At 33.9% G+C, this 27015-nt stretch overlaps 1 protein-coding gene across 1 annotated transcript; it reads left to right on the top strand.

Annotated features, from left to right (window-relative positions):
• LOC143233821 (DNA polymerase epsilon subunit 4-like) lies at positions 1 to 25897 on the top strand. Its single transcript, XM_076470539.1, is given in 6 exon segments — positions 1 to 122; positions 1139 to 1254; positions 1257 to 1279; positions 17642 to 17726; positions 20739 to 20806; positions 25638 to 25897. Coding segments are annotated over 6 exon segments (423 nt in total). The 3' UTR covers positions 25647 to 25897.
• The last annotated feature ends 1118 nt before the right edge of the window (positions 25898 to 27015 follow it).

Raw genomic sequence — 27015 nt, 5'->3', positions numbered from 1 at the left:
ATGTCAAAGATTAGAGAAAAGATAGCAACCAAACCACAAAGTCAATCATTTAAAGTAGCAAGACTACATCTGAAAACCCCTTCATTTTCATGTGGTCAGTTTTACATTGGTTCAACAGCAGGGTAACCAAGAAATCTCTTCATTTTGCCACAGGAAATAGGAAGAACTTCTAATGTGATCAATCAAATATCATTCTTACTATCAACAAACACTGAGACTGTATAGAATGTGTTATATATATGTAGAATGTGTTTGTTATGAATTTGCGCAAAACTAAACTTTCTTCATTTAGCAGTTAAAGGCTAGAGAAAATGCAGCTAGTCATTATTACCCACCGCCAACTGTTGATCTACTTTTATACCAGCGAATAGTGGTAATTAACTGAAACATTATAACGCACACACGGCTGTAAATAGGGATTAGTATAGATAGTAAAATAATTGTAAGACTATTTCTATTATGTGGGTAACATGTAGTGAAATAAAGTAGTTGTAAGGTAAATGAGATATGAAATTAATTATGCATATAAATACAAATTCTGGTTTTGCTTTATTAGTTCAAGGCCCTATATTCAATACTTACACACCACCAGACGGAGGACGTGTGCCCCAGCTTGAAGGAAACTAAGAAAGGAAAAGTGGCCAATTCTTCTAAAATTGTGTTATTTATGAGTGTCTTAGGTACATGTTAAGTAACTATTTCAATATTTTACCTTTACTGGTGGACAAAATCGAATATGTTGTGTTTACTAAAAGTATAAAGATGGAGAATTAATTATGATACAGTTCTAAACTTCTAAAACAGAGTGAAACATTTACTTTTTCATTATATTATGAGTGTTTGTAAGGTTTTTTATTACGTATAATAATAATGAAGGAAATAAGGCAATACATATCTCAGGAAGGTTGGTCTGGGTATCAACACTTTTACTAATAAAGCAGAGAACAACATTTCAACTTTCTTAAGGTCATCTTCAGGTTGTACTCTGCTTTAAAAGTATTAATGCCCATATCAGCCGTCCAGAGGGCGATATAGTAAAATGGCGGCAAATGATATTGAAGTAATGGATCGAGAGTCTGACAGTTCTTCACCTGAAACAGAAATTGTCAATATTGATGCAGATGAAAATATAGAAAAGGCAGAAGAAAAAATCATCTAACAACACCAAAACGGAAAAATTAGTTCGGATACCGCTCACAAGAGTTAAGCATTTAATGAAACTTGATCCAGATGTTACATTAGCAAGCCAGGAAGCAGTTTTCTCATTGCCAGAGCCACGGTAAATAATAATTACATAAGTATATTTGGTTTAATTAGTGTTACAAGCAGTAATAGGCTGTGTTGGTAAAAGTTGGGTAGCATTTAAAACATGTTCGGACAAACAGAAGCACCTTTTTTCTTGTACTTGTGGATTCTCAGTATTGTGTTGCAATTACTTTCAGTTTTAGCCACTTTATGGCTACAACTGCCCTTTTGGTCGAGTTTAGGCCTACCGGATGTTAATTGCATACTACTGCCGCAATTGAAAATATATTATTATTCAGTCTTTCAGTTAGGCCGATCATATGTACAATTCTACAAAAGTAATTGGTATTGAGAACCGTACTTTTTACCGTATTTACAACAGAAAAGACATTTTTGTCTAAAAAAGTTTTAAAACGTATTTCAGACTGACCTCCACCAACTATGACTATTAGGACAAAAGGTGAATATAAGATGACAATATTATATTATAGTTACTTAGGACTAGCAGTATGTTATTAAATAAGATAATTTACAGTAGTACACTCAACAGTTGATCTGTCTTTTAATAATATTAACTTTAATCAAAGTAAACTACTAGTACTACATAGATCAGAACAAAACATATGTACTTAGTAGTAGTAATAATGACCAAGCTACAGTACATTATTTTTCCCGGGATTTTTATTTCTGCATTTTTGTTATCCCTTAAAAAACCCAGGGATTTGGCAGCCAGAAATCCATTTATCTCATCTAAGCTAATTTGTTACCCTACTACAGTTCACCATAGAACTGTTTCTTACCGTGAAATGGGCACTTACACCAGAGTTGTGGATGTCTCCAACATTTACCTACATATACTGATAGTGCCCTTGGGGAGGTTTATTAATTTTAGACTCGTCTTAGCACCTTATGTTATCAAGCAGTACCAGAGTTATGGGTGTCTCCAACATTTACCTATATATACTGATAGTGCCCTTTGGGTGGTTTATTACTTTCAGACTCGTCTCAGCACCTTACTTATGTTATCAAGCAGTCTGAGCTTTCGCTTGACATTTCTGTTCTATGAGGCTGCAATTTCTTTATAACATGAATGATTGGCTTCTTCTTAACAGATATTAACCACTATTACTTGGCAGTTCCTTTCAGTGGTGGACTAGTTAGAAATTGTTCCTCTGACCCACTCAATATCTCGTTCATTTGGTGGTGTTTCTCAACACTCGTATCAGTTGGGCCTGGCTTTAATCTTTACAAATTCATTCAGTAGATCTGTCAGTTTGCTGCACCCTCTTGTCTCAGTCACTTGCTGTTCATTATGTTCTATTGCTTTTGGGAATATAGACACACATGACATCACTGATATCTTCAGTGGGCATGTCACCTTATTCGGGATCCCCTTTCTTCTCCCATTTCCTTTTCATTTTCCCTGTGAAATGATCAGTTTTGGTTGTTGGACAAACCCCATACTTTGGAATGATTTCTCCTTGGCATCTGGATCTCTATCTTTTTATGGATGCATCTCTTTATGGGGTACAAAAGCTACTTGCATGTCAGTATTCTTCAATTTCTCACCACACGTCAAGCATTGCATCGTTTTCTTCTTCCTGCCTGACATTGTCTGGTAATGGTTTATTCAGACAATTCTGTGGTAGGAGCACATATCAACCACTGAGAAACACCTCCAGATGTTTCTGTTTTTTGGACATTGGCTTTTATATACTGGTTCTTTGCACATAGCATTCATCTTATTGTGTTTCATGTGCCAGTTGTTTTCACTCTGGTCATTGATCATTTTCATGCCTCAAACAAGTATATCCAACAAGGTAGATGTTACAGCCTTCAACTCTGTTACCTTGCTTTCGGGGCACAGATAGCCTAGTTGCTCTGTGCCATAAAACACCAAACCAACCAACCTTGCTTTTGGTCACCTGTACCTCATCCTAAGGTCTGGTAGTCAATGTCTTCAGCCAGTAGTGGTTACACAAGTATCCAGTTCCTTCATTGACTGATTTATTTAATCAACTTATTGTCAGTTTATTCTGATTTGCTCACTATTGACCAGCTCAATCTTGGTTTCTACATTCTGATTTACTCACTATTGATCAGCTCAATCTCGGTTTCTACGTTCTGATTTACTCACTATTGATCAGCTCAATCTTGGTTTCTACGTTCTGATTTACTCACTATTGATCAGCTCAATCTTGGTTTCTACGTTCTGATTTAGTCACTATTGATCAGCTCAATCTCGGCTTCTACATTCTGATTTACTCACTATTGTTCAGCTCAATCTCGGTTTCTACATTCTGATTTACTTACAATTGTACAGCTCAATCTTGGTTTCTACATTCTGATTTACTCACTATTGAACAGCTCAATCTTGGTTTCTACATTCTGATTTACTCACTATTGAACAGCTCAATCTCGGTTTCTACATTCTGATTCACTCACTATTAATCAGCTCAATCTTGGTTTCTACATTCTGATTTACTCACTATTGAACAGCTCAATCTCGGTTTCTACATTCTGATTTACTCACTATTGAACAGCTCAATCTCGGTTTCTACATTCTGATTTACTCACTATTGAACAGCTCAATCTCGGTTTCTACATTCTGATTTACTTACAATTGAACAGCTCAATCTCGGTTTCTACATTCTGATTTACTCACTATTGAACAGCTCAATCTCGGTTTCTACATTCTGATTTACTCACTATTGAACAGCTCAATCTCGGTTTCTACATTCTGATTTACTCACAATTGAACAGCTCAATCTCGGTTTCTACATTCTGATTTACTTACAATTGAACAGCTCAATCTCGGTTTCTACATTCTGATTTACTTACAATTGAACAGCTCAATCTCGGTTTCTACATTCTGATTTACTCACTATTTAACAGCTCAATCTTGGTTTCTACATTCTGATTTACTCACTATTGAACAGCTCAGTCTCGGTTTCTACATTCTGATTTACTCACTATTGAACAGCTCAATCTCGGTTTCTACATTCTGATTTTCTTACAATTGAACAGCTCAATCTCGGTTTCTACATTCTGATTTACTTACAATTGAACAGCTCAATCTCGGTTTCTACATTCTGATTTACTCACTATTGAACAGCTCAATCTTAGTTCCTTCATTTCTCCTATTTCATTTCCCATCTTATCACTGACTAGATCTGGATAGGTTTCTGTGCTCTGGGATCTTCATTGTTATAGTTCCTGTATTTGTTCCTTCTGAGGTACACATTTCCAACTCTTTATCCTCTTTCAGTTCTCCTCCCATTGTGACCTTTCATTTTCTACCCACACAAACTGAGTTCATTTTTTGGTTCAAATTGACTGTCCTTCATGATTTCTTCCTCCTGGAATTTATTCCAGGTGTTCTCTCATTAGATTCAGCACCTTACTTTTTACCTTGCTTCTTGTCTTTGTCATTCATTAGAGGAAATTTTACACTCTGGCATGTGGACCATAACCAGTATATTTGTCTCCCATTATCTATATTATATCACAGTTTCTTCTCAACTGGGGTTTTGTATTCCACCTGTGGCTATTCTTCAGACTTCAGTGCAATTCTTACTGGTTAGTTTCTGTTCATACTTTCTTTTCAGGAGCCTTCTCTTTATTCATCATTATGTGAATCCTGCTTTGTCACAATTGGTGCCTAACCAGGTATTTTTTAACATGAAATCTGTGCTGTATACACATGATCCATGCTTTATTTTCCATGGCTTTGCACACACACCATTCAGATTGGGTGTTCCACGAGATCACTTGAATAACTTTGTGATGTTTTTGCTCCATATGCTTGCCCCATATGACCCATCGACTGCATGGGTGAAGCAAAAGAGGATTGCTGCCCATATCTGGCATGAATAATTCTGTTTGGTCTGCTTTTCAAAATATAGTTTCATGGTTACTGCTTCAGGTGATAATGTTCTTCTAGACCCTCCTTACCACTTTCCAGTTCTGTCTTACTTGAATGGTGGACCTTGAAGGCATCTTTCTGAATGAGTACCACATTAACCATTATAGCCATTCTGTTACAGGTGGTTTTCTGTGGCTTATTTGTGATAACCAATTACAACAGAGAGAAACATCAAACATGCAGTTCACCCCTCAGTTGGGATTCTTTCTTCTGCCTTCACATGGATGTTGGTATCTCGTGGGCAGGTTTTGGATTTAGAGTGAAACAATCAACATTAGTCTTCAGGTTGTCTATCTTCTTCCCTTGAAGGACCTTGAAGGCATCTTTCTGAATGAGTACCACATTAACCATTATAGCCATTCTGTTACAGGTGGTTTTCTGTGGCTTATTTGTGATAACCAATTACAACAGAGCGAAACATCAAACATGCAGTTCACCCCTCAGTTGGGATTCTTTCTTCTGCCTTCACATGGATGTTGGTATCTCGTGGGCAGGTTTTGGATTTAGAGTGAAACAATCAACATTAGTCTTCAGGTTGTCTATCTTCTTCCCTTGATTTCCTTCGTCTGTGTTGTTGGTTTCAAGGGTTACAATGGTGGTACGTGGGATTGTTCCAGTTCTGTTATTGGCTCTCCTTTGTTCTTTCTTTTTACAGGAGTGTTATTAACATTTGGATGGTACTGGCCAGTTTCACATTTAGGGGAATTGACTGCATGCAATAGACAGCCTTTTGACAACCCAATGTCAAATTCTCAGAACAATAGCTCAAAGCTAATCCTAGTATTACACCCATAAACTGAAGTGAGTCTTAATCCCCCAGTTCTTGGGTTTCAGGTAAAAACTGTGTGTTAGTTATGGTACCCTCACAGGTAGGTTTTGGATGCAGCTGACTTATCAAGTGTGGTCTGCTGCTCTCTTTTCATTCTATACACAGGAGCATATTGTTTGTTTATATATTTTTATCTGGTATTGAGTTACAGTACATTTCTATGGTTAGGATCACTTTCTCTTCCACTTGGATGTGCTTCTTTCATTGTCTGATCTTGTATCTCAAACATTCCACAGTTGGGTAAAGAGTATACCTCACTCAGAAGTTCCCAACTTCTGATCTTCAGATCCGATTCTCTCATTTCCAGAGTTATCCTTTGGATGCTTTTGATAGATACTTCTGTTGTTTCCTCACATTGGTCTCTCCTCTTTTTCAATGTGTGATTCTTGCTAATCTTGTGAGAGAAGGTAAGTACCTATCTGAAATACATTTTCAATGAAGGAAAATTATAACTTTCACTTGTTTAGTCTGATTTCTAAATATGAACTGTCACACTATGGTAAAAGTTATAGATTTAGATTAGGTCTAATAGTAAATCCATAAATTAAGCTAATGTAATGTGAAATAATTTTTATGATGGTATTGAGAATTAAAAATGTTTGTAATTAATAATTATTACAGAGTGACCTTAAAATCTATTAATGAGAGAAATAGTGTAATATCATGCCAAGTGATCATGTGATGTGATATTTCCCATCCATTTTAAGTATTACATGACTGCACATTTTTTATTAACCTGACGGGATCAGTATAGTATACAAGAGTTCCTCCACACATTAAATATGCACACTATAACATTTGATACAGCATGTGTATCTTTACATAATGTGGTACACTTTTGGTAAAGATTACAAGTGTTTTGTACACAAAAAATCAGATTTTTACTGAAATACTTTTACTAATGTTTTGTTTGAAATATTGATTCTGTTTTGTTACTAGTCTGAGTACAAAATGATTTCATGTTATGATTTAAAAAACTATTATTTGCACAAAAATCTCAAATATTATTTTTTTCTGTAATTTCTAGAACCTTCTAAATGCATTTCAAATATTTGTTTTCACTAATACTATATTTCATGTTGTTTTATATAAATATGTGGTCCTGTTACTTGGCCAACATTGTAACATTTATAAAAATATACATTGGTTTCTTCATGCTAGAATTACTACATATTATAACATAAATCTACATATGTTTAGTCTAAGTAGTTTAAGTCTCATAATGTTATACATTTATATTGACATTCTAATCATGCCTAACTAACATTAAATAAGTTGCATTGACTTGGTCATATGCACATGTGTTATATCAATAATATAAAACTAACCTTTAGTCTTTGCTGTGTTGTAGTAGACTAGTATTTTGTAATATAGATTCCCATTTCAATTATTATACATTATATATATATGTATATAAATTATTACTATTTAGAAATAAATTACTAAACTTGTTTTTCTTAAAATATAAAGCAACAAATCAAGAAGTAAATAAAACAATTCTCTGTTCTCTCTACATATATTGAAATAAGTGTATGTGAGGACTGTTTCTAAGAGTTGAAAGAAGTGAATGTGTTTGATTCAGTATATAATCCATATCTCAGTAAAATAAAAAGATATGAGATTGTTTTTTTATATTCTAGCTTGTTAATATTAGTAATTTGAGTTCCTAACTTGTATGGAACTATACACTTGGTATTTTGACATCACAAACATCTAATTCTAAACAGTGGTGTATTCAACATACCATGTGACTCACTAAAATATGTATTCAGGTGTGTTCTTTTAATATTTACTTTTAAATTAAGAAAATTCATATATGATTGTAAAGTTTGAATTATAATCTACAGTTTGATTCCAAATTTATTGACAAAATAGTTCAATAAAATTTGAATGCAAGTCAACAAGCGAGATAACATGACCCTAGCACAGAACGATTGATCATTTTGTTATAATAAGGACATAATGAACAACTTGGCCCTTTTGAGTGTGATGTGTTACTAATTTTCTTTAATTATATAGTATGACATAATCTCATTCTTTAGAACAGTATCTAATAATTATAGTATTATAATTAAGTAGTCCTTGTATTTCTTATTTATCTTCTTACCATTGTCGTTTATGTAAGTTTAGTATACTTATATCAATCTTGAATAGATTTTAACCTTGGCCACTTGAAAAAAGGAATTAGATAATCAGTAGGTTTTTCACATCAGAGAAGTCCCTCACTAATTACAGATGTCAGTAGGTTTTTCACATCAGAGAAGTCCCTCACTAATTACAGATGTCAGTAGGTTTTTCACATCAGAGAAGTCCCTCACTAATTACAGATGTCAGTAGGTTTTTCACATCAGAGAAGTCTCTCACTAATTACAGATATCAGTAGGTTTTTCACACCAGATCTCACTAATTACAGATGTCAGTAGGTTTTTCACACCAGATCTCACTAATTACAGATGTCAGTAGGTTTTTCACACCAGATCTCACTAATTACAGATGTCAGTAGGTTTTTCACACCAGATCTCACTAATTACAGATGTCAGTAGGTTTTTCACACCAGATCTCACTAATTACAGATGTCAGTAGGTTTTTCACGCCAGAGTAGTCTCTCAGTAATTAGAGATGTCAGTAGGTTTTTCACGCCAGAGAAGTTCCTCACTAATTACAGATAATAAATCAGTTTCTCACACCAGAGAAGCCCTCATTAACTATATGTATGAAGTTTTTGTGGTGGGAAAGTATTTAAAGAATAGGACTAGACTTTGCTGACCAGGTGCTGATATACAGAATATTATAGGGTGAGATAACAGTTTTGTTATTAATATCAAATAACATTTCCTTTTTGCAATACATGGGACATTAGAAATAATAAATGGTAGGATACCTTCCTACCATAAATGGAGTGAAGAACTCCAGAGGTTTATAAAGAAACACGTGATTAATTGGAGTGATTTCTTGGGCTAGACGTAAGAAGTATTCACTTATGAGGAAAGACTGGGGGATTTAAAATACATATTCTACAGGGCAAGAGAAGGTTTTCCCTGGGGTTTTAGAAGCCAGAGACCAGATGAGCAAATACCTTTTTAATTTTGCATGGACCAATAGTTGATATTTGTAGCTGTATTAAGGATTTTGTATTACATGGAATAGTTAAACACATATTTAATAGATGGCTCTTTATGACAATACAAACACTTGAGTGGTGATAATTTAAACCACACATTTAGAATTCATTCATTGGCATGACTGAAGGTTTGAGAATGAAGTCACTGAAGTCTTTATGGCTGTGTTCTGCTGTTAATAGTAACATTAATAGAATTTTATTACATGTTGAAGAGTTATTGTCCACTAGTTAGATCTCCTTTTGAAGAATATGTACAGTTTTCCATGTCTAAGATAAAGCAGTGGCTTACTGGAAAGAATTTAGATGAAGTCTGCCAAGAAATGAAGTCCAGAAATGGACAAGTTATCTTACATGGCCAGTTTAATATCTCTTATACCTTACCTTAAGGTTGTACGATAGAAAGTAGTCTTACTGAAGTCTACAATTTTATCCAGCAACCAATAGGATAAAAACTACCCATTTCTTTGTACTGTGTGTTCTTAAGATAATAGGATGAGAGGACAAGAACAGATAGGTTAGGTTACAGTCAGTACAGTTTTATTTTTATAACAGGGTGACAGGCTTAGTGAAAATGTATCCCAGAACAGCTGGTATGGGTATTAATACTTGTATTGATATGGAGAGAACAATGTTTCAACCTTCCTCGGTCATCTTCAGGTTAAGAAAGACTTAATGATAGCATGTTATTGGCAGTAGTGGCAGCCAGTACTTTTCCAGACTTGAATTGGGTATTCAGTGAAATGTAGAGTGTGAACGATAGCCTTGAGGACTAGTTGGTTCCTTATGGATGTGCAAGGATAGCCTTGCAGGGCTAGTTGGTTCCTTATGGATGTGCAAGGATAGCCTTGCAGGGCTAGTTGGTTCCTTATGGATGTGCAAGGATAGCCTTGCAGGGCTAGTTGGTTCCTTATGGATGTGCAAGGATAGCCTTGCAGGGCTAGTTGGTTCCTTATGGATGTGCAAGGATAGCCTTGCAGGGCTAGTTGGTTCCTTATGGATGTGCAAGGATAGCCTTGCAGGGCTAGTTGGTTCCTTATGGATGTGCAAGGATAGCCTTGCAGGGCTAGTTGGTTCCTTATGGATGTGCAAGGATAGCCTTGCAGGGCTAGTTGGTTCCTTATGGATGTGCAAGGATAGCCTTGCAGGGCTAGTTGGTTCCTTATGGATGTGCAAGGATAGCCTTGCAAGAGTAGTTGGTTCCTTATGGATGTGCAAGGATAGCCTTGCAGGGCTAGTTGGTTCCTTATGGATGTGCAAGGATAGCCTTGCAGGGCCAGTTGGTTCCTTATGGATGTGCAAGGATAGCCTTGCAAGAGTAGTTGGTTCCTTATCATGCTATATACTTATCATTCAACTTGAAAGGTGTGATTTGAACAGTATGTTGCTTGTGACAGCTCACCCCGAAAGGTGTGATTTGAACAGTATGTTGCCTGTGACAGCTCACCCGAAGGTGTGATTTGAACAGTATGTTGCCTGTGACAGCTCACCCCGGAAGGTGTGATTTGAACAGTATGCTGCTTGTGACAGCTCACCCCGAAAGGTGTGATTTGAACAGTATGTTGCTTGTGACAGCTCACCCCGGAAGGTGTGATTTGAACAGTATGTTGCTTGTGACAGCTCACCCCGAAAGGTGTGATTTGAACAGTATGTTGCTTGTGCCAGCTCACCCCGGAAGGTGTGATTTGAACAGTATGTTGCTTGTGACAGCTCACCCCGAAAGGTGTGATTTGAACAGTATGTTGCTTGTGACAGCTCACCCCGGAAGGTGTGATTTGAACAGTATGTTGCCTGTGACAGCTCACCCGAAGGTGTGATTTGAACAGTATGCTGCTTGTGACAGCTCACCCCGAAAGGTGTGATTTGAACAGTATGTTGCTTGTGACAGCTCACCCCGGAAGGTGTGATTTGAACAGTATGTTGCTTGTGACAGCTCACCCGAAGGTGTGATTTGAACAGTATGTTGCTTGTGACAGCTCACCCCGAAAGGTGTGATTTGAACAGTATGTTGCTTGTGACAGCTCACCCCGGAAGGTGTGATTTGAACAGTATGTTGCTTGTGACAGCTCATCCCGAAAGGTGTGATTTGAACAGTATGTTGCTTGTGACAGCTCACCCCGAAAGGTGTGATTTGAACAGTATGTTGCTTGTGACAGCTCACCCCGAAAGGTGTGATTTGAACAGTATGTTCCTTGTGACAGCTCACCCCGGAAGGTGTGATTTGAACAGTATGTTGCTTGTGACAGCTCATCCTGAAAGGTGTGATTTGAACAGTATGTTGCTTGTGACAGCTCACCCCGGAAAAGGTGTGATTTGAACAGTATGTTGCTTGTGACAGCTCACCCCGGAAGGTGTGATTTGAACAGTATGCTGCTTGTGACAGCTCACCCCGAAAGGTGTGATTTGAACAGTATGTTGCTTGTGACAGCTCACCCGAAGGTGTGATTTGAACAGTATGCTGCTTGTGACAGCTCTCCCGAAGGTGTGATTTGAACAGTATGTTGCTTGTGACAGCTCACCCCGAAAGGTGTGATTTGAACAGTATGTTGCTTGTGACAGCTCACCCGAAGGTGTGATTTGAACAGTATGCTGCTTGTGACAGCTCACCCCGGAAGGTGTGATTTGAACAGTATGTTGCTTGTGACAGCTCATCCCGAAAGGTGTGATTTGAACAGTATGCTGCTTGTGACAGCTCACCCCGAAAGGTGTGATTTGAACAGTATGTTGCTTGTGACAGCTCACCCCGGAAGGTGTGATTTGAACAGTATGTTGCTTGTGACAGCTCATCCTGAAAGGTGTGATTTGAACAGTATGTTGCTTGTGACAGCTCACCCCGGAAGGTGTGATTTGAACAGTATGCTGCTTGTGACAGCTCACCCTGAAAGGTGTGATTTGAACAGTATGCTGCTTGTGACAGCTCACCCCGGAAGGTGTGATTTGAACAGTATGTTGCTTGTGACAGCTCACCCCGGAAGGTGTGATTTGAACAGTATGTTGCTTGTGACAGCTCACCCCGAAAGGTGTGATTTGAACAGTATGTTGCTTGTGACAGCTCACCCCGAAAGGTGTGATTTGAACAGTATGCTGCTTGTGACAGCTCACCCCGAAAGGTGTGATTTGAACAGTATGTTGCTTGTGATAGCTCACCCCGAAAGGTCTGATTTGAACAGTATGTTGCTTGTGGCAGCTCACCCCGGAAGGTGTGATTTGAACAGTATGTTGCTTGTGACAGCTCACCCGAAGGTGTGATTTGAACAGTATGTTGCTTGTGACAGCTCACCCGAAGGTGTGATTTGAACAGTATGTTGCTTGTGACAGCTCACCCGAAGGTGTGATTTGAACAGTATGTTGCTTGTGACAGCTCACCCGAAGGTGTGATTTCAACAGTATGTTGCTTGTGACAGCTCACCCGAAGGTGTGATTTGAACAGTATGTTGCTTGTGACAGCTCACCCGAAGGTGTGATTTGAACAGTATGTTGCTTGTGACAGCTCACCCCGGAAGGTGTGATTTGAACAGTATGTTGCTTGTGACAGCTCACCCCGGAAGGTGTGATTTGAACAGTATGTTGCTTGTGACAGCTCACCTTGAAAGGTGTGATTTGAACAGTATGCTGCTTGTGACAGCTCACCCCTGAAAGGTGTGATTTGAACAGTATGCTGCTTGTGACAGCTCACCCCGGAAGGTGTGATTTGCACAGTATGTTGCTTGTGACAACTCACCCGAAGGTGTGATTTGAACAGTATGTTGCTTGTGACAGCTCACCCGAAGGTGTGATTTGAACAGTATGTTGCTTGTGACAGCTCACCCGAAGGTGTGATTTGAACAGTATGCTGCTTGTGACAGCTCACCCGAAGGTGTGATTTGAACAGTATGTTGCTTGTGATAGCTCACCCCGGAAGGTCTGATTTGAACAGTATGTTGCTTGTGGCAGCTCACCCCGGAAGGTGTGATTTGAACAGTATGTTGCTTGTGACAGCTCACCCGAAGGTGTGATTTGAACAGTATGTTGCTTGTGACAGCTCACCCGAAGGTGTGATTTGAACAGTATGTTGCTTGTGACAGCTCACCCGAAAGGTGTGATTTGAACAGTATGCTGCTTGTGACAGCTCACCCCGGAAGGTGTGATTTGAACAGTATGTTGCTTGTGACAGCTCACCCCGGAAGGTGTGATTTCAACAGTATGTTGCTTGTGACAGCTCACCCCGAAAGGTGTGATTTGAACAGTATGTTGCTTGTGACAGCTCACCCCGAAAGGTGTGATTTGAACAGTATGTTGCTTGTGACAGCTCACCCCGGAAGGTGTGATTTGAACAGTATGTTGCTTGTGACAGCTCACCCGAAGGTGTGATTGGAACAGTATGTTGCTTGTGACAGCTCACCCGAAGGTGTGATTTGAACAGTATGTTGCTTGTGACAGCTCACCCGAAGGTGTGATTTGAACAGTATGTTGCTTGTGACAGCTCACCCGAAGGTGTGATTTGAACAGTATGTTGCTTGTGACAGCTTCGCCCGAAGGTGTGATTTGAACAGTATGTTGCTTGTGACAGCTCGCCCCGAAAGGTGTGATTTGAACAGTATGTTGCTTGTGACAGCTCGCCCCGAAAGGTGTGATTTGAACAGTATGTTGCTTGTGACAGCTCGCCCTGAAAGGTGTGATTTGAACAGTATGTTGCTTGTGACAGCTTCGCCCCGGAAGGTGTGATTTGAACAGTATGTTGCTTGTGACAGCTCGCCCCGAAAGGTGTGATTTGAACAGTATGTTGCTTGTGACAGCTCGCCCCGAAAGGTGTGATTTGAACAGTATGTTGCTTGTGACAGCTCACCCCGGAAGGTGTGATTTGAACAGTATGTTGCTTGTGACAGCTCACTCTGTAAATTAAACCATATGGAGAGAAGATGTAGTTTTTGTATCTAGTGACTTGTTCACATATATTTCTTATACACTTGTGAATTGTTTGTGAGGATTATCTTGAGAATGTTGGCATTGGTCTCATGTTTGTCAGTTTGAATCCCAGTCTGTAGATAGTGACCTTATGATCTTAAGTGTGCTCATATTGTACTCCACAAAGTACCTGATTTGTGTGTTTAAATCTGTTAATAATTAGGTAACATTCATTTAGTTGGTTAATATGAATGATAAGTTGAAAGAGTTAGACATACACAGTACATTGTTAAGAGTGATGAACTTTAAAAACACAGCTATGCCAATATATTTATTTTTTCATATTTATATGTGCATACAGTCTATTTACTAACCTATACTAAATACATTCACAACCAGTTTTCAGGTGGAACCTTCATTCTTAACACTCCTACGAAAAGACGCTTCTAGTCCTGATTTCTCCAAGCCCGTTCCCCTGGCTGTGGTTTCGCTAGATAGTAGATACGGACAGTGGGAATCTCGTTAATCCATTCATTAATGGATTTAAATGGCAATTTCATTTAAATACAAAATTATAAGCCTAATATTAATAACCTTTCAAGTTGCTCTGGGGCCTATCAGGCCCCACTTTTCATAGGAGTGTTAACTGGTTTTAACCAGTAATGTCTGATGTGATTTAAACTGTTTATCAGATGTGTGTTAGGCCTAAACCTTGTCACTAAGTGTTATGTCAAGTTATTCCCATATGGTGTATATTTTAAAAAATCATTCTTGATTCAGTAGTGAAATGCAAAGTTCCATTTGAGGTAAAACCAAATGTGATTAGTCTATTTTCCAGGTACATTCTTACTAACAAACATATACACAAATAACTATCATTTTATGTATAAATACATGGAAATGTACACAAACAAGTACCATTATATATATATAAATACGAGAAAAATATATACAGAAACAAGTACAATTATATATACAAATACGTGAAAACATACACACAAACAAGTATCATTATATATATAAATGCATGAAAACATATTCACAAACAAGTATCATTATATATATAAATACATGAAAACATATTCACAAACAAGTATCATTATATATATAAATACATAGAAACATGCACAAACAACTACCATTAGATATATAAGTACATGTAAAGGTGTACACAAACAAGTACCAATACATATATAAATACATGGAAACGTGTACACAAACAAGTACCATTATATATGTAAGTACATTGAAATGTACACAGAAAAGTACCATTATATTTATAAATACATGGAAACGTACACAAAAAACTACTAGTGTACAAATACATTGAAACATACACACAACTACTATAATATAAATATATTGAAACATACACACAAACAACTACTGTTATACACTGCTGACCAAAATCTTAAGGCCAATGAAAGTAAAGAAAAAAATGCAATTTTCATTGTTAGACTCAACTACTTATTTGAGTAGAGCTTCGAAAGATGAAAATAAGAAAAGGGAAAATAAAAATAAAAAACTTTTTTAGAATTTAATAGGGAAAATGTGAACACTATGAAATTAGACTAAATATTAGCTGGTCAAAAGTTTAAGACCATACCAAAAAGAAGTCCTAAACAGGGTAGGAAATGCCCAAGAAAGAGGTCTCAGTAGTGACTTGCACAGCCATCATTGCGAATAACTTCAAACATTCGCTTTGGTATGGTTGATATAAGCATTTGCAGATGGCTGGCCGGAATGTTATTTTAAGTGGTGAAGATCGCTTCACGATGATCATGCACTGTTTGGAATTGACATCCATTTCTATAGACTTCCCTTGCCATCCACATTTTCAGTGGGGTTCAGTTCGGGCAAACATGCTGGATGGTCCAAAAGAATCACTTTATTTGCCATGAAAAAGTCCTTGGTCCTGCAGGCATTGTGGATTGCAGAGTTGTCTGTCCTGCTGAAAGATCCAGTCAGCAAGTGAGGGCCTTCAGTCAATAAGGATGCTCTCTCGAACATGCCAGTGTAGCCAGCTGCTGTTTAACACCCCTATATAATCTGAAACTCCATTGTTCCATGGAAGGAGAAAGCACCCCAGATCATGATGGAACTTCCTCCACTGTGTCGTGTATAAAATGTCTATGGTGGGGCATCCTTATCGTGCCAGTAACGTAGGAAGCCATCTGGACCAACTAGGTTAACTTTTTTCTCATCAAAGAACAAAGCCTTCGTCCACTTTTCTACTCCCCATGTTTAGTGCTTCTCAGCAAAGTTTGACTGAGCTGTTTTGTGGTGTGGAAGGAGGAGTTGTCTTTGAAAAGACTTGTGGTTTTTAAAGCATTTCGTAGATGCCATCTTATTGTTCTTGAGCTGCATTCTGCATCTGTAAGGGCCTTAATCTGGTTCAACAATTGGCTGGTGTCTTGCCAGACAACCTGTCAAATCTTCCTGCTCAACACTGGCAAAATTTTCTTGGGCCAACCACTTGAAATTCTCATTCCGTATCCCTCAGGGTCTTTTAAGAAATTTGCAACAGCAGTCTTACTACGCCCAATCTCTCCAGCAATGGCACGTTGAGAGAGACCTTGCTTTTGCAGCTCGACAATTCTGCCACGTTCAAACTTTTTCAACTTTTTAGCCTTTGTCATATTTTTACCCAATGTAACACAGGAGATGTTGGCAATACTAATGCTCAACACAAATGACTAAATTTCATCGTGTTTACAGATTAACGCTTCGTTTCAGTATGGTCTTAAACTTTTGACCAGCTAGTATTTAGGCTAATTTCATAGTGTTCATTTTCCCTATTAAATGCTAAAAACGTTTTTATTTTTATTTTCCCTTCTCTTATTTTTATCTTTCGAAGCTCTACTCAAATAAGTGGTTGAGTCTAACAATGCAAAATGCATAATTTTTCTGTGTGTTCATTGGCCTTAAAATTTTGGCCAGCAGTGTATATAATACATTGAAACATTATGAACAAATAAGTTCATACTACTTCTGTTGAGCCCTTCATAAATATGACAGGTTGGATTGTTTAGAAAACGTGTTCCTGTCCTTCTTTCAGTGAGCTTTACTCACCACACTTTCCCCTTTTTTGTCAAGTTGGTAGTTAAATGTTTAACTCTTTTACTCATTATTAGGTTTGTGTTTCCATAAGTTTGTATCTGAATGTTTACTGTTTTTCAGGAACTGTTTGTTATCTCTGCTACTGAAGGTAGATGGAAGCTGTGTCTTTGCTCCTGTGTGTGTGCATGCATTTGTCAGCAAGATTTCTCAAAAATGACAGAATGACATTGGATGAAAGTTGATATACATTTGATTATGACCCAACTTAGAAGTGAATAGTTTTTTTGGTTGATCAAAGATCACGGTCACAAAAATATAAAAAAAAAATTGTTAACAGGGAGACAGATTTTTACATACTATTTTGGGCTATCACTAAGTCAAAATTAATGGTTTGATGAAACTTGGTGGATGTGTTTGGCATGTTATTAACTGTCCTGCCAAAGATAATCTGTGTCCATTGATAATGACAGACATGGTCAAAACTGCGTGGCAGTGGTACCCATTCATGAGTGGGCCTCTAGATGACTCTGTATTAGGTGTTGTGTCTGTCAGTTTTTAACAGAATCTTTATTATTTTCAGGAACTTTTTGTTGACTCTTTAGCCAAGGAAGCATTTTCATTTACTTCTCAAGCTAAAAAGAAGACACTACAGAAAAAAGACATAGGTACATATACTGTTTGTAACTTGCTACATTCTGTAATTGTATAAAAAACAGTGATAAAGGCTGTAATTTTTAATTCTATGGTTTCCAGAATTGAAAATGTAATCAAATCTAAGAACTCTGCTGAAAGTTAATGGTTACAGATCACTGTAAATGAAAGTGGAAAAAATCTCCACCTGTGTTTTTTGCTTAATTTAAAAAGGTTTTTTTATTACTGTTTATTCATGTGTTATTATTTATTATTATAATGTTGATTGTGATGTTGTGTATTTTCAAGTAAAGCCTCTCAACATCAAACACAAAATTATAATGTTGTATATTAAAATAACTACTGAAAAAAATTAACACCTGAAATGTATATATGTTTATATATATATATATATATATATATATAGTTAGATACTACTGAAAGTTCCTTATGACTTGTTTTTTATTGTTTATATATATATAGTTAGATACTACTGAAAGTTCCTTATGACTTGTTTTTTATTGTTTATATATATATAGTTAGATACTACTGAAAGTTCCTTATGACTTGTTTTTTATTGTTTATATATATATATAGTTAGATACTACTGAAAGTTCCTTATGACTTGTTTTTTATTGTTTATATATATATATATATAGTTAGATACTACTGAAAATTCTTTGACTTGTTTTTTATTGTTTATATATATATGTAGTTATGAAAGTTCCTTATGACTTGTTTTTTATTGTTTATACATATATATATAGTTAGATACTACTGAAAGTTCTTTGACTTGTCTTTTATTGTTTATATATATATATAGTTAGATACTACTGAAAGTTTGTTATGACTTGTTTTTTATTGTTTATATATATAGTTAGATACTACTGAAAGTTCTTTATGACTTGTTTTTTATTGTTTATATATATATAGTTAGATACTACTGAAAGTTCCTTATGACTTGTTTTTTATTGTTTATATATATATAGTTAGATACAACTGAAAGTTCTTTGACTTGTTTTTTATTGTTTATACATATATATGTAGTTAGATACTACTGAAAGTTCCTTATGACTTGTTTTTTATTGTTTATATATATAGTTAGATACTACTGAGTTCTTAATGACTTGTTTTTTATTATATATATAGTTAGATACTACTGAAAGTTCTTTGACTTGTTTTTTATTGTTTATATATATAGTTAGATATTACTGAAAGTTCTTTATGACTTGTTTTTTATTGTTTATATATATATATAGTTAGATATTACTGAAAGTTCTTTATGACTTGTTTTTTATTGTTTATATATATAGTTAGATACTACTGAAAGTTTGTTATGACTTGTTTTTTATTGTTTATATATATATAGTTAGATACTACTGAAAGTTCTTTGACTTGTTTTTTATTGTTTATATATATAGTTAAATATTACTGAAAGTTCTTTATGACTTGTTTTTTATTGTTTATATATATATATATATATATAGTTAGATATTACTGAAAGTTCTTTATGACTTGTTTTTATTGTTTATATATATAGTTAGATACTACTGAAAGTTCTTTATGACTTGTCTTTTATTGTTTATATATATATAGTTAGATACTACTGAAAGTTTGTTATGACTTGTTTTTTATTGTTTATATATATATAGTTAGATATTACTGAAAGTTTGTTATGACTTGTTTTTTATTGTTTATATATATAGTTAGATACTACTGAAAGTTTGTTATGACTTGTTTTTTATTGTTTATATATATAGTTAGATATTACTGAAAGTTCCTTATGACTTGTTTTTTATTGTTTATATATATATATAGTTAGATACTACTGAAAGTTCCTTATGACTTGTTTTTTATTGTTTATATATATATATATATAGTTAGATACTACTGAAAATTCTTTGACTTGTTTTTTATTGTTTATACATATATATATAGTTAGATACTACTGAAAGTTCTTTGACTTGTCTTTTATTGTTTATATATATATATAGTTAGATACTACTGAAAGTTTGTTATGACTTGTTTTTTATTGTTTATATATATAGTTAGATACTACTGAAAGTTCTTTATGACTTGTTTTTTATTGTTTATATATATATAGTTAGATACTACTGAAAGTTCCTTATGACTTGTTTTTTATTGTTTATATATATATAGTTAGATACAACTGAAAGTTCTTTGACTTGTTTTTTATTGTTTATACATATATATGTAGTTAGATACTACTGAAAGTTCCTTATGACTTGTTTTTTATTGTTTATATATATAGTTAGATACTACTGAGTTCTTAATGACTTGTTTTTTATTATATATATATATATATATATATATAGTTAGATACTACTGAAAGTTCTTTGACTTGTTTTTTATTGTTTATATATATAGTTAGATATTACTGAAAGTTCTTTATGACTTGTTTTTTATTGTTTATATATATAGTTAGATATTACTGAAAGTTCTTTATGACTTGTTTTTTATTGTTTATATATATATATAGTTAGATATTACTGAAAGTTCTTTATGACTTGTTTTTATTGTTTATATATATAGTTAGATACTACTGAAAGTTTGTTATGACTTGTTTTTTATTGTTTATATATATATAGTTAGATACTACTGAAAGTTCTTTGACTTGTTTTTTATTGTTTATATATATAGTTAAATATTACTGAAAGTTCTTTATGACTTGTTTTTTATTGTTTATATATATATATATATATATATAGTTAGATATTACTGAAAGTTCTTTATGACTTGTTTTTATTGTTTATATATATATAGTTAGATACTACTGAAAGTTTGTTATGACTTGTTTTTTATTGTTTATATATATATAGTTAGATATTACTGAAAGTTTGTTATGACTTGTTTTTTATTGTTTATATATATAGTTAGATACTACTGAAAGTTTGTTATGACTTGTTTTTTATTGTTTATATATATAGTTAGATATTACTGAAAGTTCTTTATGACTTGTTTTTTATTGTTTATATATATAGTTAGATACTACTGAAAGTTTGTTATGACTTGTTTTTTATTTGCAGACTCATGTATTGAACTAGTTGATTCCTTGTTTTTTCTGGAAGGTAAGAAGCAGTTGATAACATGTAAGGTAAAGCTCTTTACATATATAAAACTTGAAGATACTTAACGTGTTAATTAGGACTATGTCAGAGAAATATTGTGGGCACGTTCAAGATTTTAATATAGTTTATCAGTAATTAAGAGAGAATGAGGGAAATGTGAAATAACTCACCATATCGTCAGTCATAGAATGGATGATACCAGTATCGACATCAAGCTATGGGGAACAAGTGTAGTTAATTAAACATGCTTTTCTTACATTAAAACACTGGAATGTCTCGTTTCATCTGCCCTTCTTGTTATCACTGTTTTTGGAACACTTATGATAACCTCATGTTTATGGTTCTTTTAGTTTCAGTCACTTTGGTGTGTCACTTTGTAATACATTTGCTGTTTCAAACACATATTTTTATAAAAGAAATATAAAGTCTTGAAAGAACCAACCAGTAATTGCAATGATGTTAGAAATAAACTTGTTTCATCATTATATATACTTAGGGTTCACAGTGAATTGATACAAAATAGTTGTCTGAAATCTATATATGTATTTATAGAACCTATACTGATTAGTTGTCTGAAACCTATATATATATTTATGGAAGCTATATTGATTAGTTGTCTGAAAACTATATATATATATATATATATATATATGTTTATAGAACCTATACTGATTAGTTGTCTGAAAACTATATATATGTTTATAGAACCTATACTGATTAGTTGTCTGAAAACTATATATATGTTTATAGAACCTATACTGATTAGTTGTCTGAAAACTATATATATGTTTATAGAACCTATACTGATTAGTTGTCTGAAAACTATATATATGTTTATAGAACCTATACTGATTAGTTGTCTGAAAACTATATATATATATATATATATATATATATATGGAAGCTGTACTGATTAGTTGTCTGAAAACTATATATATATATATGTTTATAGAAGCTGTACTGATTAGTTGTCTGAAAACTATATATATGTTTATAGAAGCTGTACTGATTAGTTGTCTGAAAACTATATATATGTTTATAGAAGCTGTACTGATTAGTTGTCTGAAAACTATATATATGTTTATAGAACCTATACTGATTAGTTGTCTGAAAACTATATATATGTTTATAGAACCTATACTGATTAGTTGTCTGAAAACTATATATATGTTTATAGAACCTATACTGATTAGTTGTCTGAAAACTATATATATGTTTATAGAACCTATACTGATTAGTTGTCTGAAAACTATATATATGTGTAGAACCTATACTGATTAGTTGTCTGAAATCTCTATATATATATCTATAGAAGCTGTACTGATTAGTTGTCTAAAAACTATATATATTTCTAGAAGCTATACTGATTAGAACATGGATATCTCTTACTTGCTTTTTACTTTTCAGGTTTTGTCAATGTAGGATTTAGATTACTGAAACTTGTATGTGGTTTGTGTAAGAACACTGATGTTTATACTGACAATGAGTTAAAATGATTTTACCAGATCAACATGTCCTCTAAAAGATTAGAATAGTCATTAAATAACTTGTTTTGAAACTTTTAACTAAATATTCAAAACCTGTTGGTCCAGGGTATTTATCACTCTAATTATAATGATAATAAACATGATGGTCAGATCTGTATTTATAAAACCATTGATACCATTGGTGTAATGTTCTTGGTTATCATTGTTAAAATGAATGTAATTTTAGGTGTCTTTCTTTTAATGTACAAAATAGGCTGTTTCAGTATAAACAGAAGTATTGTCTCATATATGTAAAAACTAAAACCAAAAAGGCATGTATGTATATATATTTTCAAGCAGAACTTAGCTACAACAGTCGGTAGTAATCCACTAAATATTATTATTTTTCTTCAAAATTACTTCTATGCAGTAACAGCCTCTAGCTAAAGTTGTCGGTAGTAATCCACTAATTATTAGTATTATTGTTCTCTAAAAGTACTTGTATGCAGTAGCAGACTCTAGCTAAAATTGGCGATAGTAATCCACTAATTATTAGTATTATTGTTCTCTAAAATAACTTGTATGCAGTAACAGCCTCTAGCTAAAGCTATCGTTAGTAATCCACTAATTATTAGTATTATTGTTCTCTAAAAGTACTTGTATGCAGTAACAGCCTCTAGCTAAAGCTATCGATAGTAATCCACTAATTATTAGTATTATTGTTCTCTAAAAGTACTTGTATGCAGTAACAGCCTCTAGCTAAAGTTGTCGGTAGTAATCCACTAATTATTAGTATTATTGTTCTCTAAAATAACTTGTATGCAGTAACAGCCTCTAGCTAAAGCTGTCGATAGTAATCCACTAATTATTAGTATTATTGCTTTCTAAAAGTACTTGTATGCAGTAACAGCCTCTAGCTAAAGTTGTCGGTAGTAATCCACTAATTATTAGTATTATTGTTCTCTAAAATAACTTGTATGCAGTAACAGCCTCTAGCTAAAGCTGTCGATAGTAATCCACTAATTATTAGTATTATTGCTCTCTAAAAGTACTTGTATGCAGTAACAGCCTCTAGCTAAAGTTGTCGGTAGTAATCCACTAATTATTAGTATTATTGTTCTCTAAAATAACTTGTATGCAGTAACAGCCTCTAGCTAAAGTTGTCGGTAGTAATCCACTAATTATTAGTATTATTGTTCTCTAAAATAACTTGTACGCAGTAACAGCCTCTAGCTAAAGCTGTCGATAGTAATCCACTAATTATTAGTATTATTGCTCTCTAAAAGTACTTGTATGCAGTAACAGCCTCTAGCTAAAGTTGTCGGTAGTAATCCACTAATTATTAGTATTATTGTTCTCTAAAAGTACTTGTATGCAGTAACAGCCTCTAGCTAAAGCTGTCGATAGTAATCCACTAATTATTAGTATTATTATTCTCTAAAAGTACTTGTATGCAGTAACAGCCTCTAGCTAAAGTTGTCGGTAGTAATCCACTAATTATTAGTATTATTGCTCTCTAAAATAACTTGTATGCAGTAACAGCCTCTAGCTAAAGCTGTCGATAGTAATCCACTAATTATTAGTATTATTGCTCTCTAAAAGTACTTGTATGCAGTAACAGTCTCTAGCTAAAGCTGTCGATAGTAATCCACTAATTATTAGTATTATTGCTCTCTAAAAGTACTTGTATGCAGTAACAGCCTCTAGCTAAAGTTGTCGGTAGTAATCCACTAATTATTAGTATTATTGTTCTCTAAAATAACTTGTATGCAGTAACAGCCTCTAGCTAAAGCTGTCGATAGTAATCCACTAATTATTAGTATTATTGCTCTCTAAAAGTACTTGTATGCAGTAACAGCCTCTAGCTAAAGTTGTCAGTAGTAATCCACTAATTATTAGTATTATTGTTCTCTAAAATAACTTGTATGCAGTAACAGCCTCTAGCTAAAGCTGTCGATAGTAATCCACTAATTATTGGTATTATTGTTCTCTAAAAGTACTTGTATGCAGTAACAGCCTCTAGCTAAAGCTGTTGATAGTAATCCACTAATTATTAGTATTATTGTTCTCTAAAAGTACTTGTATGCAGTAACAGCCTCTAGCTAAAGCTTTTGGTAGAAATCCAATAATTATTGTTATTATTTGTCCTCAAAATTGCTTGTATGCAGTAGCAGCCTTTAGCTAAAGCAGTCAGTCGTTATTTACTAATTAGTACTATTACTGTTTGTCAAAATGACTTGGATGCAGTAGCAGCTTCTAGTTAATGCTGTCTGTGGTAATCTAGTAATTATTATTATCTCAGCAATTACTTGTTGTTTGAGATTTCTGAAATGAGTAAAGTCTGTTTGGCTTTGAACCAAATAAAGTATATTGGTTGCCACTTATAATGGATACACAGCTAACATTCTGGAGAATTTAAAGCAACATCGTATTGATGAGGCAAGCTAACGAAAAACAACTCGGAAGAAATGGTTTCTTATATTAGAAATAGAAATAACACACTTACAGAAACATACACTTCTGTGTCTGTGTTTGACTGCCATATCTTCAAGAGGAAAGAGGACCCTGAGGGTATTGTGTTTTATTCATGTGTGTGCAACATTATGCAACTTTGTAATGAGTGAAAAACATATAGAAAAGAAGTGGTTCCTTATACTGCAAATTATAGATATAAATCACAAATATTTTTTCAACCTTCTAGTTTCTACTTTTATTTTATACTTTCAGTGTCTAGACTCTCAACAACAATATTACTTTATTTTTTTATTTTATACTTTCAGTGTCTAGACTCTCAACAACAATATTAGTTTATACTTTTATTGTATACTTTCAGTGTCTAGACTCTGAACAACAATATTAGTTTATACTTTTATTTTATACTTTCAGTGTCTAGACTCTCAACAACAATATTAGTTTATACTTTTATTTTATACTTTCAGTGTCTAGACTCTCAACAACAATATTAGTTTATACTTTTATTGTATACTTTCAGTGTCTAGACTCTGAACAACAATATTAGTTTATACTTTTATTTTATACTTTCAGTGTCTAGACTCTCAACAACAATATTAGTTTATACTTTTATTTTATACTTTCAGTGTCTCGACTCTGAACAACAATATTAGTTTATACTCTTATTTTATACTTTCAGAGTCTAGACTCTCAACGTCTTAACCATGTCTTAAGTAGAAACTGACATGAACAACAACAATAACTGATCTCTAAGTTACAGAGATGACCACATCTTAAGTAGAAACTAACGTGACCAGCAATTATAACTGATCTGTAAGTTACAGAAATGACTAAGTCTTCTCATTAGGTTTATTTTATCAAGAAAACATGTTTTATACTTAACAATGTAATCATTTGTTTCTTGTTTAACTTTTTCCAGGCACCCTAGATACCTGAAAACATCTACTTGTAGCAACTGAAAATGAGTCGTGGAGACGTGTTTGTAAATGAAGGGGTTTAATATAGAATTGTTGTTTTTTTATATAGTAATTTTAAACCATGTTTCTGAAAAATAACTTGTATTAAGAAAATAAAAAATTTCAATTATAACATTATCTGTAAATAAAGTTTAAAGTGTTTCCTTTTCATTTTGTACTTTTTTATTTATTTCTGAGAATAAAATAATTTACCATAGTTGATTTCGGTCATAACTGAAACCTAATTTGTAATTTTTTTCAGTCTTCTGGTATTTACTGTGATCTAATTGGAGTATTATTGTAAGCTAATGTAACTTGAAATTGTACAGAAACTTGTATGTCACTATACTGTGTATGGAAACAAAAGTCTTAAGTTATGTCTTTCATTTAAATGTCAGTATACTGTGTATGGAAACGAAGGTCTTAAGTTATGTCTTTCATTTAAATGTCAGTATACTGTGTATGGAAACGAAGGTCTAAGTTATGTCTTTCATTTAAATGTGAAAATGTTAACAGTGATTGGTCAAGTTTTATCATAATTATACTTATCGATAGTTTGAACTGTGTGATACCATATTTCTGTTCAATTGTTCTTACAGCTGGTTTAGTCTTGAAATGTGATCATGTTATAAAACTGTGTAACTTGGTTTTCCAGAGTTACAGCGATACGTTTGACAGTATATTGTGGTCAGTCTCTGGTCACAAGAATTAAAGGCGGTTTTAAAAGCCGTTAGTGTTATATGAAAATACTTTAAGGAATAGCAACTTGGAGAAATGTTAATATTTACTTTAGCTAGTGGTGTCATCTCATGAGGTAAAATGGAAACATACCCTTATTATTAACTTTGTCCTGTGGAACAGTCGTGTTTGTAAGAAAGAGGCTCCCAAACAGTATTTTTGTCATCACATTACTGAAATAAAGATTGAAAAAAAGTAGCAATATTTTGTTTAACATATGTTTCTTTGTGTAACTATGTGAACACATCACATGAGTCTCAAATGTTGCGAGTGTGAAACAAATTCAGTTTCCCTCTATGTCGTTTACTTTATAAATATATTGGTTTATTGTAGAGGGTCCCTGTAAATGCTATTGTGCTTTGTAGACAAACGGATATACAACAGTCATAAGTATAGGCCTGCAGATCGGTTTTAAATTATGGAAAATGTGTTTACATTTTCTGATGACGTAGCACGTGGTGGTATAACATTGGGTCGTATATACTTTCGAAATGTTAAAAGTTACATGTAACGAAACTTATGTACTCACTCATCTTTATTAATCCATATCATTCAGATTAATGAAGTAATCTCTTTATGTGATCTCTTCAGTATATTATCAGT

The sequence above is a fragment of the Tachypleus tridentatus genome, chromosome 1 (genome assembly GCF_004210375.1).
Source record: "Tachypleus tridentatus isolate NWPU-2018 chromosome 1, ASM421037v1, whole genome shotgun sequence".
NCBI lineage: Eukaryota > Metazoa > Arthropoda > Merostomata > Xiphosura > Limulidae > Tachypleus > Tachypleus tridentatus.
Note: the sequence above shows the minus strand (reverse complement) of the source record. Positions and strands in the feature narration are given on the sequence as shown.